Source organism: Anabrus simplex, chromosome 6 (genome assembly GCF_040414725.1).
Source record: "Anabrus simplex isolate iqAnaSimp1 chromosome 6, ASM4041472v1, whole genome shotgun sequence".
Taxonomy (NCBI): Eukaryota; Metazoa; Arthropoda; class Insecta; order Orthoptera; family Tettigoniidae; genus Anabrus; species Anabrus simplex.
The window spans coordinates 314,325,929-314,344,116 of NC_090270.1; the positions used below are offsets into that span (position 1 = coordinate 314,325,929).

At 39.0% G+C, this 18,188-nt stretch overlaps 1 protein-coding gene across 1 annotated transcript in view; it reads right to left on the bottom strand.

Moving 5' to 3' along the window:
* The window catches only part of Ski6 (exosome complex component Ski6), a 46,303-nt gene extending 31,549 nt beyond the window's left edge, over positions 1-14,754 (bottom strand). The window contains exons 1-2 of the mRNA XM_067149368.2: positions 14,262-14,754; positions 13,972-14,178 (exon numbers count right to left, since the gene is read on the bottom strand). Of these exons, the coding sequence (XP_067005469.1) occupies positions 13,972-14,178; positions 14,262-14,423 (369 nt within the window). The 5' untranslated portion in view covers positions 14,424-14,754. The remainder of the gene's footprint in view (positions 1-13,971; positions 14,179-14,261) is intronic.
* Positions 14,755-18,188: the final 3,434 nt, after the last annotated feature.

The following is an 18,188-nucleotide window of genomic DNA, read 5'->3' on the forward strand; positions in this document are numbered from 1 at the left end:
TCCTTTCTTCTTCTGCCTGTTGACAGACATAGTAACAGTTTTCAATTTATTTATTGTTAATCCGTGTGCTTTCAAATGTTCATTCCAGGTGTTCAGCCTCTCTTGGACTTCCTTCTCTATATTTCCCCAAATTACTACATCATCTGCAAATGCAAATGCATTGATGTCCATACTGTTCTTCTGCTTAATTTCTTTCATGACTTCATCCATGACAGTGATAAAAAGTAAGGGTGAAAGGGTACTGCCTTGTTGCACTCCTTCAGTGGTTAGGAACCAATCAGAATTACAGTTTCCTATGTGTACACAACTGCAGCAGTCTTCATAAAGCATTTTAACTTTCTGGATAAGCCCTTTGGGTACATTTTTCTTTCTTAAGCATTCCCATATAGTCTTCCTTGGAACACTATCAAATGCTTTTTCAAGATCCAAAAACACTATTGTTAAGTCTTTGCCCTTCTCCCAATGCTTTTCTAACAGTATTCTAAGTGCAAATATGATATCAGTAGTTGATCGGTGTTCTCTGAATCCATATTGTTCTTCCTGTATTTGTGGTTCTATTATTTTCCTTAGCCTTTTTTCAAGTATTTTCTCAAATATTTTCAAACCATGAGACAATAAAGTGATCCCTCTATAATTGCTACATTTCTTCTGGCTTCCTTTTTTGAAAAGAGGTATTATTATTCCCTTTTTCCAATCATCTGGGACTTTCCTATCCTTCCATATTGCATTAATTACTCTATGAAGTCACTGTATTCCTATTGCACCAGTTGCTTTGATCATATCTGCACTGACTTCATCAAATCCTGTTGATCTTTCTTTGGGCATACTATTAAGGGCAGTCTCTACTTCCTTCCATGATGGCAGGCTCTCTTGGTCAGGCTCATCATTGCAGCTTAAACTGACCTGCGTGGTTACATCATTGGAGTCTTTCCCAGTACTGTTGTATAAATTATCAAAATAGGATTTCATGATCTTCCTTATTTCTGTCTCATCCCTAACTATGTTACCATTATGGTGTACATTATGGTACCGGTTTCGGCATCTCGCATGCCATCATCAGCCATTGAGAAAATGATTGCAAGGTATGTTAGATGAATACATAAACTATTAATACAATATAAAATACATACAGAGCATACTATCCTGATTAGCGAGTCTAACATTTATATATATACATTAAAATATATGTGACTAAGTAGCAAAGACCAATTAATCTCTCGAAAGTTAAATACGTCTTAAAACACAATATTATCTTGTATGTCAAAAAATCTGTTAATAGTTAAAAATGTCTGTAATTGGCCTAGAAAAGTACAAGGAGTACCTTATAAAATTTATCATCAGTCCTTCACTAACATGTGACGTGTTGAATACATAATTTCTAGAACACTGTTCTTTGGTTAAGGTACGAGTTAAACGTATTTATGTAAAACAGTCCCTCACAATATATAATCGTAAGATTAATATCGTATACAAGTTTTTCTTCCTTTTTAAATTATTACAGTCTTTGTGTGACTATTATAAAAACATCCAGTTGTTGATATAATTTAGGCTTGAACTTTGCATTCATAATATTGTTCAAAAAATAATAATGTATGGCTGAGGTCGTATATTGATGGCTGAGATCTTCAAAAATTGTTTCTATGTCAGGTGGAATTGACACTCCTGCAATGATAGGCAATAAAACTTCAATGTTGACACATTTAAGGTCAAAATAACCTTCAGAACATGAACTGTCCATACACTGTGTTATTCACCAAAAGGTACTTATTGCTAAGACATTAAAATTTGACCATATTATGACTGTCGTGGTTAAAGAAGTTATTTTTTTAAGGCATTCACTCACTCAGAGGTAGTTCCATGAATTTCTGACTTCACCAGAAACAGAACATCAGGACTCAGAGAATAGATGAAGAGAGTAGAGAGTAGATGAAGCTTTATCTGTCCCTGTAATAATTAAGAGGGGAATTCCTTTAAGCAGTATTTTTGGACCTTTATGTTTTCTTATATATATCAATGATATGTGTAAAGAAGTGGAATCAGAGATAAGGCTTTTTGCAGATGGTGTTATTCTGTACAGAGTAATAAATAAGTTACAAGATTGTGAGTAACTGCAAAATGACCTCGATAATGTTGTGAGATGGACAGTAGGCAATGGTATGATGATAAACGGGGATAAACGTCAGACTGTGAGTTTCACAAATAGGAAAAGTCCTCTCAGTTTTAATTACTGCACGGACGAGGTGAAAGTTCCCTTTGGGGATCATTGTAAATACCTAGGTATTAATATAAGGAAAGATCTCCATTGGGGTAATCACATAAATACGAATGTAAATAAAGGGTACAGATCTCTGCACATTATGAGGGTATTTATGGGTTGTAGTAAGGATGTAAAGGGGAGAGCATATTTGTCTCTGGCAAGACCCCAACTAGAGTATGATTCCAGTGTATGGGACCCTCACCAGGATTACCTAATTCAAGAACTGGAAAAAAATCCAAAGAAAAGCAGCTCGATTTGTTCTGGGTGATTTCCGACAAAAGAGTAGCATTACAAAAATGTTGCAAAGTTTGGGCTGGGAAGAATTGAAAGAAGGAGAGCTGCTCGACTAAGTGGTATGTAATACCAATATAAATTTTCCAGCTAACTCATTCCTGGTTGCCAGCGTTTCGCCCCCGTGTGCTAGGCTGGGCTCATCAGTTGGTACCTAGCACACCTACCAAGACGCTGGCTAGTGCATACTGTGGAGGCCACTGTGTAGGCTAATTGTAGCCACCGGCAGTGCCAATGCACTATGAGAGACTTTGTCCCACTACCAAAAATTGATGCCTGCTTGGCCATCAGATGATATCGATGTTGATTCCCATAGGGAATCAGAAATATTTGTTCCGAATGAGTAAATTTATAATACCAATATAAATGGTCTGTTATTGAACATTATAAATTTTCCAGCTAACTCATTCCTGGTTGCCAGGAATCAACATCTATATCATCTGATGGCCATGCAGGCATCAATTTTTGGTAGTGGGACAAAGTCTCTCATAGTGCATTGGCACTGCCGGTGGCTACAATAAGCCTACACAGTGGCCTCCACAGTATGCACTAGCCAGCGTCTTGGTAGGTGTGCTAGGTACCAACTGATGAGCCCAGCCTAGCACACGGGGGCGAAACGCTGGCAACCAGGAATGAGTTAGCTGGAAAATTTATAATGTCCAATAACGGACCATTTATATTGGTATTATAAATTTACTCATTCGGAACAAATATTTCTGATTCCCTATGGGAATCAACATCTATATCATCTGATGGCCAAGCAGGCATCAATTTTTGGTAGTGCGACAAAGTCTCTCATAGTGCATTGGCACTGCTGGTGGCTACAATTAGCCTACACAGTGGCCTCCACAGTATGCACTAGCCAGCGTCTTGGTAGGTGTGCTAGGTACCAACTGATGAGCCCAGCCTAGCACACGGGGGCGAAACGCTGGCAACCAGGAATGAGTTAGCTGGAAAATTTATAATGTCCAATAACGGACCATTTATATTGGCATTATAAATTTACTCATTCGGAACAAATATTTCTGATTCCCTATGGGAATCAACATCGATATCATCTGATGGCCAAGCAGGCATCAATTTTTGGTAGTGGGACAAAGTCTCTCATAGTGCATTGGCACTGCCGGTGGCTACAATTAGCCTACACAGTGGCCTCCACAGTATGCACTAGCCAGCGTCTTGGTAGGTGTGCTAGGTACCAACTGATGAGCCCAGCCTAGCACACGGGGGCGAAACGCTGGCAACCAGGAATGAGTTAGCTGGAAAATTTATAATGTCCAATAACGGACCATTTATATTGGTATTATAAATTTACTCATTCGGAACAAATATTTCTGATTCCCTATGGGAATCAACATCTATATCATAAGTGGTATGTTCCGAGCTGTCAGTGGAGAGATGGCGTGGAATGACGTTCGGAGACGAATAAGTTTGAGTGGCGTTTATAAAAGTAGGAAAGATCACAATATGAAGATAAAGTTGGAATTCAAGAGAACAAATTGGGGCAAATTTTCGTTTTAGGAAGGGGAGTTAGGGATCGGAATACCTTACCAAGGGAGATGTTGAATAAATTTCCAATTTCTTTACAATCATTTAAGAAAAGGCTAGGGAAGCAACAGATAGGGAATCTGCCACCTGGGTGACTGTCCTAAATGCAGATCAGTATTGAATGTAATATTCGTTATATTTGTCACGTTAGGTGGCTAAGTGGGGGTAAGAACCTTAATATATCATTGCAGGGTAGAGATTAGCTGGTTGTTATAATGTTTGATATTATTTTCCCAGTTTAAGTGACATTGGTGATGATCACTGGCAGATTTTCATCCAGTCTCTCAACAAATTATTTGATGCATTTGATGAAAGATTTCATGAATTAGGTCACTTTCAATCGTTTTTCCAGATATTTGTTGCACGATTTTTAACTCTAGTTAACTCAGCACCCTTTGACATCCAACTGGAGTTAATCGCCCTTTGCTGTGACAGCTTTCTCCAAGAGAAGTGGAGAGTCGCCTTTAATATAGTTGATTTTTATTCATCTGTCCAGCAAGACGGATTTCCACGTCCTCATTGACGAGCAACTAGGATAATGAGCATCTTTGGTCCTGTGATCTGTCCTGAAAATATGTAAAAATGGACACAGGTCACTCTTTTCAGATGATCACTTAAAATGTTTCATTCGATTGCATTCTTCTAAACATATTAGACCTACCCCAGATACTCAGTATCTTACGACGCAGAAGCAAAAGATACATTATATTTTTAATTGAAAGAGGAAATTTGGTGACTGCAATAAGAGAGAGGGGAGGTGACAGGGAATGCAGAAGAAGTGAAGGACAGTAAACGTTCATTTAAGTATTCATTTTTCGAAGTGCTGATTTTATTATTTCTAGCGGACAGAAATCCACGTCATTTTCAATTTATGTTGTAAAGTTATTTCTGATCATTGTAGTTTATGTATTTTGACCAGACAAAATAAAGAGTTACAACCTCAAATATTTTTGTACTGTATGCAATGAATTACAATTTTCACTATTCTATTTTAAGAGTGGCTTTAGAAACATTTCTAATATTATACAGAGTTAAAGTAGATATGCTGTGGCTTGTGGTTGCTTGGATTTGAATTATCTGATAAAGTCACCAATAATCCAATTATGCTTACCAGGAATACTGTAACATCAGCTGTGTTGTTTGAGTCATCAGTACATAGACTGTCTTAATGCAGTTCTCTATGCCACCCTATCCTGTGCTACCCTTTTCATTTCTATGTAACTATTGCATCCTACATCTGCTCTAATCTGCTTGTCATATTCATACCTTGGTCTACCCCTACCGTTCTTACCACCTAGACTTCCTTCAAAAACCAACTGAACAAGTCCTGGGTGTCTTTAACGTGTGTCCTATCATTCTATCTCTTCTTCTCATCAAATTCAGCCAAATCGATCGATCTCTCGCCAATTCGATTCAGTATCTCTTCATTCGTGATTCGATCTATTCATCTCACCTTCAGCATTCTTCTGTAACACCACATTTCAAATGCTTCTACTCTCTATCTTTCTGAGCTAGTTATCGTCCATGTTTCACTTCCATACAATGCCACGCTCCACACAAAAGTCTTCAAAAACATCTTTCTAATTCCTACAACAATGTTTGAAGTGAGCAAATATCTTTTCTTAAGAAAGCTCTTCCTTGCGTGTGCTAATCTGCGTTTTATGTCCTCCTTACTTCTGCCATTGTTAGTTATTTTACTACGCAAGTAACAATATTCATCTACTTCCTTTAAGACTTCATTTCTATCCTAATATTTCCTGCATCACTTGCCTTCGTTTGACTGCACTCCATTACTTTTGTTTTCGACTTATTTATTTTCATCTTGTACTCCTTACCCAAGACTTCGTCCATACCATTCAGCAGCTTCGAGATCTTCTGCAGTCTCAGGTAAAATAGCAATATCATCGCCAAATCTCAAGGTTTTGATTTCATCTTGGATTATGATTCCCTTTCCAAATTCCTCTTTGATTTCCTTTACTGCCTGTTCTATGTAAACATTGAAAAGGAGGGGGGACAAACTGCAGCCTTTATGGATTGCTGCTTCTTTTCCAAAGCCCTCGATTCTTATCACTGCACACTGATTTTTATACAGATTGTAGATAATTCTTCGTTCTCGGTATCTGATCCCAATCAGCTTCAGAATCTTAAATAGCTCGGCCCAATCAACATTATCGAATGCCTTTTCTAGATCTATGAATGCCATGTACGTGGGCTTGTCCTTCTTGATTCGATCCTCTGAGATCAGACGTAAAGTCAGGATTCCTCCACGTGTTCCTACATTTCTTCTGAAGCCAAATTGATCTTCTCCCAACTCAGCTTCAACTTGTTTTTCCATTCTTCTGTAAATAATACGTGTTAAAATTCTGCAGGCATGAGATGCTAAACTAATGGTGCGGTAGTTTTCACACCTGTCAGCACCGGCTTTCTTGGGAATAGGTCTAACAACATTCTGCCAAAAATCGGATGGGACTTCTCCTGGCTCGTACATCTTACACACTAAATGGAATAACCTTGCCATGCTGGTTTCTCCTAAGGCAGTCATTAACCGAGAAGGAATGTCATCAATTCCAGGTGCCTTGTTCTTATTTAGGTCACTCACAGCTCACAAACTCTGACCTCAAAATTGGGTCTCCCATTTCATCAGCATCAACAGCCTCTTCTTGTTCCAGAACCAAATTATCTACATCTTTACCTTCATACAACTGTTGGATATGTTCCTGCCATCTTTCTGCTTAGTCTTCTTTCCCTAGAATTGGCTTTCCAACTGAGCTCTTCGTATTCATACACCTAGATTTCTTTTCTCCAAAGGTTTTCTTGATTTTCCTGTATGCAGCATCTACCTTTCCTAGGACCATACAACCTTCGACAAAAACCTTGCACTTCTCCTTCAGCCAGTCTTCCGTAGCTACCTTGCACTTTCTGTCCACTTCATTCTTTAATCGCCTGTATTCTTTTCTGCCCTTTTCATTTCTAGCATTCTTGTATTTTCATCGTTCATCAATCAGGTCTAGTATCTCCTAAGTTATCCACTGATAGTTGATCTTTTCTTCCTTCCCAGCATTTCTTCAGCAGCCCTACCAACTTCATTTTTCACGACTATCCACTCTTCCTCTATTGTGTTTCCTTCAGCCTTTTCATTTAGTCCTTGTGCAACATGCTCTTTGAAACAATTCCTCACTCACTTTTCTTTCAACTTGTCTAGATCCCATCTTTTTGCATTCTTTCATTTCTTCAATTTCTTCAGCTTCAGATGGCATTTCATGACCAACAAGTTGTGGTCAGAGTCCATATGTGCTCCTAGGAAACTTTTGCAATCCAACACCTGGTTTCTGAATCTCTGCCTAATCATAATGAAGTTCATTTAATACCTTCCAGTGTCTCCAGGTCTCATCCACATATAAAGCCGTCATTTGTGGTGTTTGAACCAAGTATTGGCAAGGACAAAATTATGATCAGTGCAGAATTCAACCAGCCGACTTCCTCTTTCGTTCCTTTGTCCCAATCCAAATTCTCCCACTGTATTACCTTCTCTTCCTTGGCCTCCTACTGCATTCCAGTCTCCCAACACAATTAGATTCTCATCACCTTTTCCATATTGTATTAAATCTTCTATCTCTTCATATACCGGTATTCTTTTGATTTCCTCATCATCCGCTGAGCTAGTAGGCATATAGACCTGCACCATTATGGTGGGCATTGGTTACTAGCCGATGTACCCGTGTTTCGCTACGGAATTCTACATTGTATACAGAATTCTAGGTTAGGTAGTGTACACGTTGTGAGCAAGACTGTATTAAATTGCATAGTTCTTAACGTTACCCCAGAAACGCGACGGGAAAATCACCAAACGTCTTGTCTCATATGAAGACTGGGTTAGGGAATTTTCATTGTAATTGTAGGCCCGCTTGCCTACCATAAGTCACACTCAGGTTGGGGAATTTTATTATAATGGCAGACACTCACTCTCCACCTGCCTGTTTACATCCTCAGAAAGACTGTCTTAGTGGTTTTCCCAACTGAAATCAACATAGGCCATTACAATGACGCCAGTAGGAATGGCGCGAGTAAAAGCAATGCTTTCATATGAAATACTTGATCAAATGAAAAGCTGCTTATTTTCTAACTTTTAACGAACAGTACCACACTGCCGATATTACAGTCCGAAGTTCCAGAGGTGGAATGACCAGGCCGCAGACAGCCGTGACCCTTGAACACTCTTCGTCTCTTTTCGGGAGGAGGGGTTGAATAGTGTGGAGTTCTGGGGCAAAAACTATGCCCTTTTACTAATCTGTTTCCTAGGAGTACCCGATGAGTCGGAAAATCTCAATTCACTACATTGACGACGGGAAAATCTGACTTTGAGGTAAATTTTTCCTCCAAGCCAGAGGAAAAAACCCCTCTTCACTGCTAATTTGGAATAAAATGAATGTAGAATTTAATAAAAGTGAAGAGGAAGAAGTTCTACTTAAGAAATGGCTCTTTTCAATGTTGAATTTTCAGTTGTACAGTGAATGTGCTGCTTTAATTTGGAACAGGCCTAACCAGGCACTACTACTACTACTTACTAAGCCTCTGCCTTAAGTGTGCACACTGCTCATTCAAAACAGCGCATCCGAGTAGGGATCGAATAGCTGGAATACTATGAAGAACCAGTGTGTTACGTACCAGCAGTATCAGAAAATATATGAACCAGAGGAATGGCATGCTAAAGAAGAAAGTTATCTAACTCCCCAGCTATTTACCACCAATATTCAATCAGACTGTTATACTCGGTACATAGCAGTAATCCCATCTATCGGAGTTGAGTGGCAGCATAAGAGACAAAGAACATCACAACAAACAATGGTCAATGCAATGTTATTGTTGATCAATGTTATGCGCTTTCAACATTGTAGGCCTTCATATTTAGTTTCCTTCCAACTGTGAAATATCGTACCACTCTTATCATAGTTGGTACGGTAAAACTAAATAAAACGTAAATGATCGGAAATTGTATTCTCTATAAATTTTGTTATGCAGTACTTTTTGATAGGACCAATAAGGTATTTAAAAATTAAATTTTAGGCGCCATCCCCTAAACTACAATTTCATCCAGGGTTTATAAACTTGCTTGTAGTTTAGACTGTGGTTTCTTATTCCTCGACTCTATATATCTGTGTTATTGTAGCTGCTACGGTAACAATGTATGGCATAAATGATTGGAAATTTAATTCTATATAACTTTAGTTATGCAGTATTTATCGATAGGACAACTAATAATAAAATAAATATTTGAGAATTAAATTTTAGCCCTTCCCCTAAACTACCATTTCACTCAGCGTGAATAAAATGATTTATAGCTTAGATTGTAGTGGCTTATCCCCCGACTTCACATACCGATTTTCATTAAATTCTCTTCAGCCGTTTTCTCGTGATGCGTGTACATACATACAGACAGACAGACAGAAATTAACGGAAAAGTAAAAAAGTGCATTTCCTTGTTACTGTGGACATGACTGATACAGAAATACCATTCTTTTCAAATTCTGAGCAATGTACAGACATAGATTTTTTTTTTTTTTTTTGCAAGTTGCTTTACATCGCACCAACACAGATAGGTCTTACGGCGACGATGGGGCAGGAAAGGGCAAGGAGTGCTTAGGAAGTGGCCATGGCCTTAATTAAGGTACAGCCCCAGCATTTGCCTGGTGTGAAAATGGGAAACCACAGAAAACCATCTTCAGGGCTGCCGGCAGTGGGGTTCGAACCCACTATCTCCCGAATAATGGATACTGGCCGCACTTAAGCGACTGCAGCTATCAAGCTCAGTGATTATTTATTTAAAGGCATATTTTAAATCTATTTGGTAGACACATTTACATTGTTGTAGTTTAATCTTGAATAGTAAATATCTGTGTCCTTACTCATGATGAAACTTGCATGCCATTTACAGACTAGCTACAGTATTGTTATTGGATGCCCGATAAGTTTTAAATACTATTTTCATAAATTCAGTGAAAAGGGAAAGTCACATAACACTACAATACTGTGCAAAATGAAACATTAAACTTGCTGAATTATGTAAATACAGTATATTATGTTTTGCTGAATGAACAACAAGCATTTTGCTTTCCTTAATGGAAATACTGTTATTTCCATCCAAGGAATTGTAAATCGTAGCCTGTACGCTTAAACTCTATATCCTCGCAAATTATAATACAAAAATTGTGACATGTCAGTTTTCTCTGAATGTATAAATATAAGAAAATAAAACCGACTGTTTATATCGAGCACAATATAAATCAAATGGCTGTATCTTGAAAGGGTTAGTTTCCTTGCGATTATAGTGTCTTTTTCTTTTAAAATAGTGTAACACATCAACATTTCATTGAGTAGTTGATGTCTGGAGGAGAGCTTTGCAGTCACAATCGAATGTCAGTGCTTCAATTCCTTGCCAACTGTGTTAGCTCTCTGGCTTGCTATGTAAGCGCCCCACTGAGAATCTCTGGGTTAAACCACTGGTCTGGACAGACTTATTTTTACCGAATATGGCAACACTGTGGCTGGACACTATGTGAGCTCTATCAGAGACTTAACAAAACAAAGCCACCCAATAGCAACACAGAACATTATTTACAGTGTCTCGATTTTTATTTTTCTACATCAGAATACTGACTAGGGCGGAATTGTGGGTCCCTGGAAAACTCACAGGAATGATATCTCCTTTCTCACACTTAAAATATCACTACACATCATATTCTTCTGAACCTTTTCTCTTTCTTTCTTTTTTTTTTTTTTGCTATTTGCTTTACGTCGCACCGACATAGATAGGTCTTATGGTGACGATGGGATAGGAAAAGCCTAGGAATGGGAAGGAAGCAGCCGTGGCCTTAATTAAGGTACAGCCCCAGCATTTGCCTAGTGTGAAAATGGGAAACCACGGAAAACCATTTTCACGGCTGCCGACAGTGGGGTTCGAACCCACTATCTCCTGATTACTGGATACTGGCCGCACTTAAGTGATGCAGCTATCGAGCTCGGTATTTCTCTTTCCTAAATACACACACTGGGTATGGGAGCACCACCAATAGATGAACTCCATGAGTTTGTACAATATTCATACAGTATCACATACATGACTGGCACAATTTTAACAATTAGAATAGAGCTTTGTTAATTTGTTTTACCAATATATCTTTGTTCATCCTTAATTTGTTTGTAAAAAAAATTTCACAACATATGTACAGGTCTTAAGAGATAAGAATTTCATTTTGTTCCGTACTGAAGTGAATTCACTAATAAGTTAAAAGAAAGTATAAAATGGTTTACATTCCTATTTAATTAAAATTGGTACCGGTTTCGACCAGTATTTTTGGTCATCATCAGCCGATCACAAATAAGTGTAAAACAATGCACAGATAAATACACTGCGAAGTATAAAGAATTCTGTAGGTTCCTGATAGTGAAGCACTAAAATCTTTATAATAATAAATAATGCTAGTTGCTTTACGTCTCACTAACTACTTTTTCGGTCTTCGGAGACGCCGAGGTGCCAGAATTTAGTCCCGCAGGAGTTCTTTTACATGCCATTAAATCTATCGACATGAGGCTGACGTATTTGAGCACCTTCAAATACCACCGGACTGAGCCAGGTTCGAACCTGCCAAGTTGGGGTCAGAAGGCCAGCGTCTCAACCGTCTCAGCCAGTCAGCCCGGCACTTAAATCTTTAGGGAGTACCGTACGTTGAAAGATGCACTGGTAAAAATATGAAGTTTAGATGATACTGTCAGAAGCAGTTTATGAAGCACTATAACACACGTATTTGTTAGCTGCAGTTTTTAAGGCACTGTATAATTTTAAGGATAGTGCGTGTCAATCATGAACGTTAGTAAGACATAAGCTTTAGACAGCACTGTCTGGGAAGAAGTCCAGAATCAAATACGTACCCAAATATAGTACTGAGCAAATTCTTGAAGAGTTCAACTGCAGTTTATGAGACACTGTATAATTTTAGGGAAATCAATTGCCCATCACTAAATCCAAAAATTATGAAGAAGTCGCCAATCAAATACGCAAATGTACTACGGAGCAAGTTTCCGAAGAGTAGATCTAGATTTTTACCAGTGCATCTTTCAACGCACAGTACTCCCTCAAGATTTTAGTGCCGGGCTGAGTGTGCTTCTAAAAGTCTCTTAAGTTAAATGTGTTAGAGAGCAATGTGTGTGAAGAAGTCCAGAATCAAATAGTATCTAAATGTAGCACGGAGTAAATTCTTCCAAGAATTTAGCACAGAGTAAATTCTTCCACCAGGCGAGTTGGCCGTACAGTTAGAGGTGTGCGGCTGTGAGCTTGCATCCGGGAGATAGTGGATTCGAATTTCACTGTTGGCAGCCCTGAAGATGGTTTTCCGTGGTTTCCCGTTTTCGCACCAGGCAAATGCGAACCTTAATTAAGCCCACAGCCGCTTCCTTCCAACTGCTAGGCCTTTCCTATCCCATCGTCGCCATAAGACCTATCTGTGTTGGTGCGACGTAAAGCCACTAGCAAAAAAAAAAGAATTTCTTCCAAGAATTTACTCCATGCTACATTTAGATACGTATTTGATTCTGGACTTCTTCACACACAGTGCTCTCTAACACATCTAACTTAAGAGACTTTTAGAAGCACAATGCCGATCTACTCTTCGTAAACTTGCTCCGTAGCACATTTGCGTATTTGATCGGCGACTTCTTCATAATTTTCGGATCTATCGACGGGCAGTGCTATTCCCTAAAATTATACAGTGTCTCATAAACTGCAATTGAACTCTTCAAGAATTTGCTCAGTACTATATTTGAATACGTATTTGATTCTGGACTTCTTCCCATACAGCGCTCTCTAACGCTTATGTCTTACTAACGTTCATGATTGACACGCAGTATCCTTAAAACTGTACAGTGTCTTAAAAACTGCAGCTGATAAATACGTGTGTTATGGTGCTTCATAAACTGCTTCTGACAGTATCATCTAAACTTCATATTTACCAGTGCATCTTTCAACGCACAGTACTCCCTAAAGATTTTAGTGCTTTACTATCAGCAACCTACAGAATTCTTTATGCTTTGCAATTTATTTATCTGTGCATTGTTTTACACTTATTTGTGATCAGCCGATGATGACCAAAAATACTGGTCGAAACCGGTACCTCACCCAATTTTGGTAAAAATATAGAAACCTGTACTCAAGGATTATTACACAGAATGTTACTTGAAATGCTTCCAAGTTTACCTTATAATGATCGTGGAAGAGAGATGTGTTCAATACGCTTGCCAGGGACCATCCCACCTGCCCCTAGAAGTGCATTTACTTTTATTACCAGAAATACTGTTTTAGACGCCATACTCCATTGCTTATAACGGCGACTGGTTCATGTAACGAAGAGGATGAAGTCATTGACACCTAGGACGAGACCGAGAATTTGTTACCAAACATTGCCACACTCCCTCCGAGAGGCTCTTTTCTATCACCGCGGTGCATACTGCCTGCATGGCAAAAAAAAAAAAAGGTATAGCCACATCAATCAACAACCAACAGTTGGCAGCACTGTCGTTCATCTCGGCGCTCCCTCTCCATGCTACTAGTCTACCTCAGTCTCTTACATTTTGTTTATTAAAATTATAGTACTTTTGTTTGTTTGGAGTAGTATGTTTGTTACCTAGATGACCGCGAAATGAGCCATCAAACGTAATGTAATATATGGAAAGCCCTTGAAGTAAGCAAATGATGGACAATACACTACATAATATCCATGCTACATCAGACAACATTCGATATCATATTACCACAAAATGACATGAGAATGTTTTAAAAGTATTAACCGAATAGCTGCTGACACAATAGAATATCAAATACTGACCTCCACAAATATATCTATTTGAGACCGAGGATACAACTCGGTTCTGATGGCAGCTTGGAAGGTTTGACGAAGATGCATTGACATTTCACTGGACTTTCTGTCACCTCTCGGACGTCTCTTGCGTTCTCCTGTACTAAATGTAGCCATGCTATACTGACAGTTCACAAGCACTTGATCATGCAGAGCTTTCGTTTTACTTCCTCGTATCTGAAAAAGAAATAAGAAAAAACTGAAACGACTAAATGATTGGACTTAAAAATTTATACGACCAAAATTTGTTTTATGTTTACCTCATGAGGACCATATACAGCAGCGAGGACTTTGGTATTTCCTTGTTCTAAATATGCGCTACCATCTGGCTGACTAAAAACACCCAACTTACAACGTATTTTTCTAAGTTCATTGGGTCTTCGCCCATCTAAACGTAACCCCTGATCTGATAAAAGATTCATTATTTACTTCTACTACTTAACCTCAATGTTGTTCAAATTCAAGCACCGCCAGACATAGCGTATCACACATGTTCCAAATGAAGATTCTGAAGGAAGGACTACCAACCACTCCATAAAACATTATCCTATTCTCGCTTAAATTTACTCTCTAATTTAATGGGAACCAGGTGAATAAAAAAACTTCAAACGTATACTTTGGGAAGAGAAGAATACTTCAATGATTCCTTCACAGTCAATTAGATCTTCTGCACCGACCACATGTCGTGCACGTCCAGACGAATATTGCAGCCTAGTGCCTAGTGGTGTACGCAAGAGTGAGGATGCCTCGACACTCGACACTTTCGAGCCAAAGAGAATCAAGGTTCTTAAACGAAAGAGAATGAGTAGTTTCGAGCCGAGGCTCGGACTCGTTTCGCTTGCGAAGACTCGATGACAGCATGACGTCACACGTACGCTCTCTCGCTCGCTCTTGCTTGGATGAAGCATGCCAACGAGCTAGAAAGATTCTAGCTCGTTGAAGCTTAGGAAGCGTTGAAGCATGCGTAAAAGTGGAAGCGCGGTACCTAATAAAAAAAACTTAATGAATGAGCAAAAGAAAGAATCTAAATATGATGATGACTTGAGAACGATAATACTACAACTATATACGCATACCGTAATAAATATGAAAATATCCGTCCACCTATATTCATTATACGACGGCTAGGTTTCAACTCAGTTCTGTCGTCTATGGAATGTTGAAGTTGGCAGGTTGACACCGCACTGAGTGAAGCGCGCGCCCACTCCTGCAACAGTTACTTTCGCACTTGGTGTAGGACGTGTTCGCTCCTCGTGTACTTGTTTTATAGTTCGTACAGCTTGTCCGTTGTTATGTAAGGATTATTCGTATAACTCTTCCCGATGTAAACGTTCCAATATTATTTTTCACATCGGCAAGTATGTTTCATATCGATTTCATTTCAGTTACGATAGGATATTCCTTTTTTTTTTGTTCGCGAATTGTTTCTTGATCTAAACAAACGTTCAAAAGATTACTTACCTATTACTACTGAAAGAGCTGAATGATTGGCAACCGTGGAGGACATTCTTCTTCTAGAGCTTTCCGGTGATGATCCAGATTCTCAATCTGAATTCCGCGAGGACGAGGACGGAGACTAGGACGGCGATCATGGACACGTAGAGGAAGAAGAGGATCAGTTGGAAATTCGGGAGCAGGTGAACCTGACAACGACGGAGATGATTTCAGATTTTATTTGGTAAAGACTTAGACACAATCTGGTGTAGGAAACCGGTTACTGAAGCAGACAAAACTAGTCGAAAAATATAATAAAACCTTCTCCCGGTCCAAAACGATTTGCAAGGGATACTAGCCTAGAACTGAACTTGATGCGTTTCTAAAACAATGATTTTGATATCATTGACAATAGCGTTTCATTAACTAATATTAGGAGCTGTATTGTGAAATTCAGAAACCAGGTCCTTTTGTGACGTCCAATAAACTATTTGACATTGTAGAAAGATTGATTGTTTCGATACAAAATTAGAACGGAAACCTTACCACCGACAGTTATGAGTTGACAACGTATCTTCGTGAAAATTGTCTCATATTTTCACTTTCTTCCCAAAATTGTGCATTTAAGTTATATTTTGTAGGAGTCACACTCCATTCGGCGCGCACCCGTCGTGTAATTTCTCAAGGTGCGCCCAACGGAGGGTTAAACAAAACGTTTATCTCCCTGGCTGAATGGTAGCGTAGCGGCCATCTGTTTAGAGGATGCCAGGTTCGATTCCCAACTGGGTCGGAAAATTTACAGCAGTCGCATCTCGTTAACCCAATTGACTCAGTTCCTGGGTGTTATTGTTCGTCTTAACACGCACCTTTACCAAGAGCGTACGGAGAGAGGGGATTGGGAGGATAAATCCCCTCCCCGAAATGTTTAAGTTTTGAACTTGTTATTGATTGTGACAACCATGTAAATGAAGATTTCAGGTGGTTCGTTTTTTTCATTTTAATTTGAACTACGTATTTCCGAACAATGTGCTCATGCTTCCATGAATCAATATTACAGTGAGCTTTATCTGGCATTTAACCTTCATTCTGTGTTGTATTCTCTGCAGTTGTTCAGACATCGCAGGTTGCAGGTAATTCCCATACGACATTAACAAAAGCCGATGAACACGGTATCATAAGACCTCTGTCCGGTCGTTTGATTTTAAGTGAATGGGTTTTACTCTTACCTTTACCGCCAAATTGAGTGAGAGGAAGTGCGGACCTGTGGAGAAAGGGTAAAGTTAAACCGGAAGTTGAATGATCAACAGCACATGGCCTTGTGAACAATGGATGACACGCACAGGTAAAATATTCATGATGTGACGAGTTCAGAACTTCAGCCGGAAAGTTTCTGCAGAAAGACATAATTTTTGCCGATTTGATGTGTGAGTGTGTGTGATTATAGTGACGTGATTATTTTTTCACTGCATAATGAAGAAATTAGACAACTAATTTTTCCGAACCGAAGAAATAGGAACTAGATAAAGATGACGCAATTGAAGGATCTTCGAGCGATGTGTTATTCGACCTCAATCAATCAATACTGATCTGCATTTAGGGCAGTCGCCCAGGTGGCAGATTCCCTATCTGTTGCTTTCCTAGCCTTTTCCGAAATGATTTCAAAGAAATTGGAAATTTATTGAACATCTCCCTTGGTAAGTTATTCCAATCCCTAACTCCCCTTCCTATAAATGAATATTTGCCCCAGTTTGTCCTCTTGAATTCCAACTTTATCTTCATATTGTGATCTTTCCTACTTTTATAGACGCCATTCAAACCTATTCGTCTACTAATGTCATTCAACGCCATCTCTCCGCTGACAGCTCGGAACATACCACTTAGACGAGCAGCTCTTCTTCTTTCTCTCAGTTCTTCCCAACCCAAACACTGCAACATTTTTGTAACGCTACTCTTTTGTCAGAAATCACCCAGAACAAATCGAGCTGCTTTTCTTTGGATTTTTTCCAGTTCTTGAATCAGGTAATCCTGGTGAGGGTCCCATATACTGGAACCATATAGTTGGGGTCTTACCAGAGACTTATATGCACTCTCCTTTACATCCTTACTACAACCCCTAAACACCCTCATAACCATGTGCAGAGATCGGTACCCTTTATTTACAATCCCATTTATGTGATTACCCCAGTGAAGATCTTTCCTTATATTAACACCTAGATACTTACAATGATCCCCAAAAGGAACTTTCACCCCATCAACGCAGTAATTAAAACTGAGAGGACTTTTCCTATCTGTGAAACTCACAACCTGACTTTTAGCCCCGTTTATCAACATACCATTGCCTGCTGTCCATCTCACAACATTTTCGAGGTCACGTTGCAGTTGCTCACAATCTTGTAACTTATTTATCACTCTATAGAGAATAACATCATCCGCAAAAAGCCTTACCTCCGATTCCACTCCTTTACTCATATCATTTATATATATATAAGAAAACATAAAGGTCCGATAACACTGCCCTGAGGAACTCCCCTCTCAACTGTTACAGGGTCAGACAAAGCTTCACCTACTCTAACTCTCTGAGATCTATTTTCTAGAAATATAGCAACCCATTCAGTCACTCTTTTGTCTAGTCCAATTGCACTCATTTTTGCCAGTAGTCTCCCATGATCCACCCTATCAAATGCTTTAGACATGTCAATCGCGATACAGTCCATTTGACCTCCAGAATCCAAGATATCTGCTATATCTTGCTG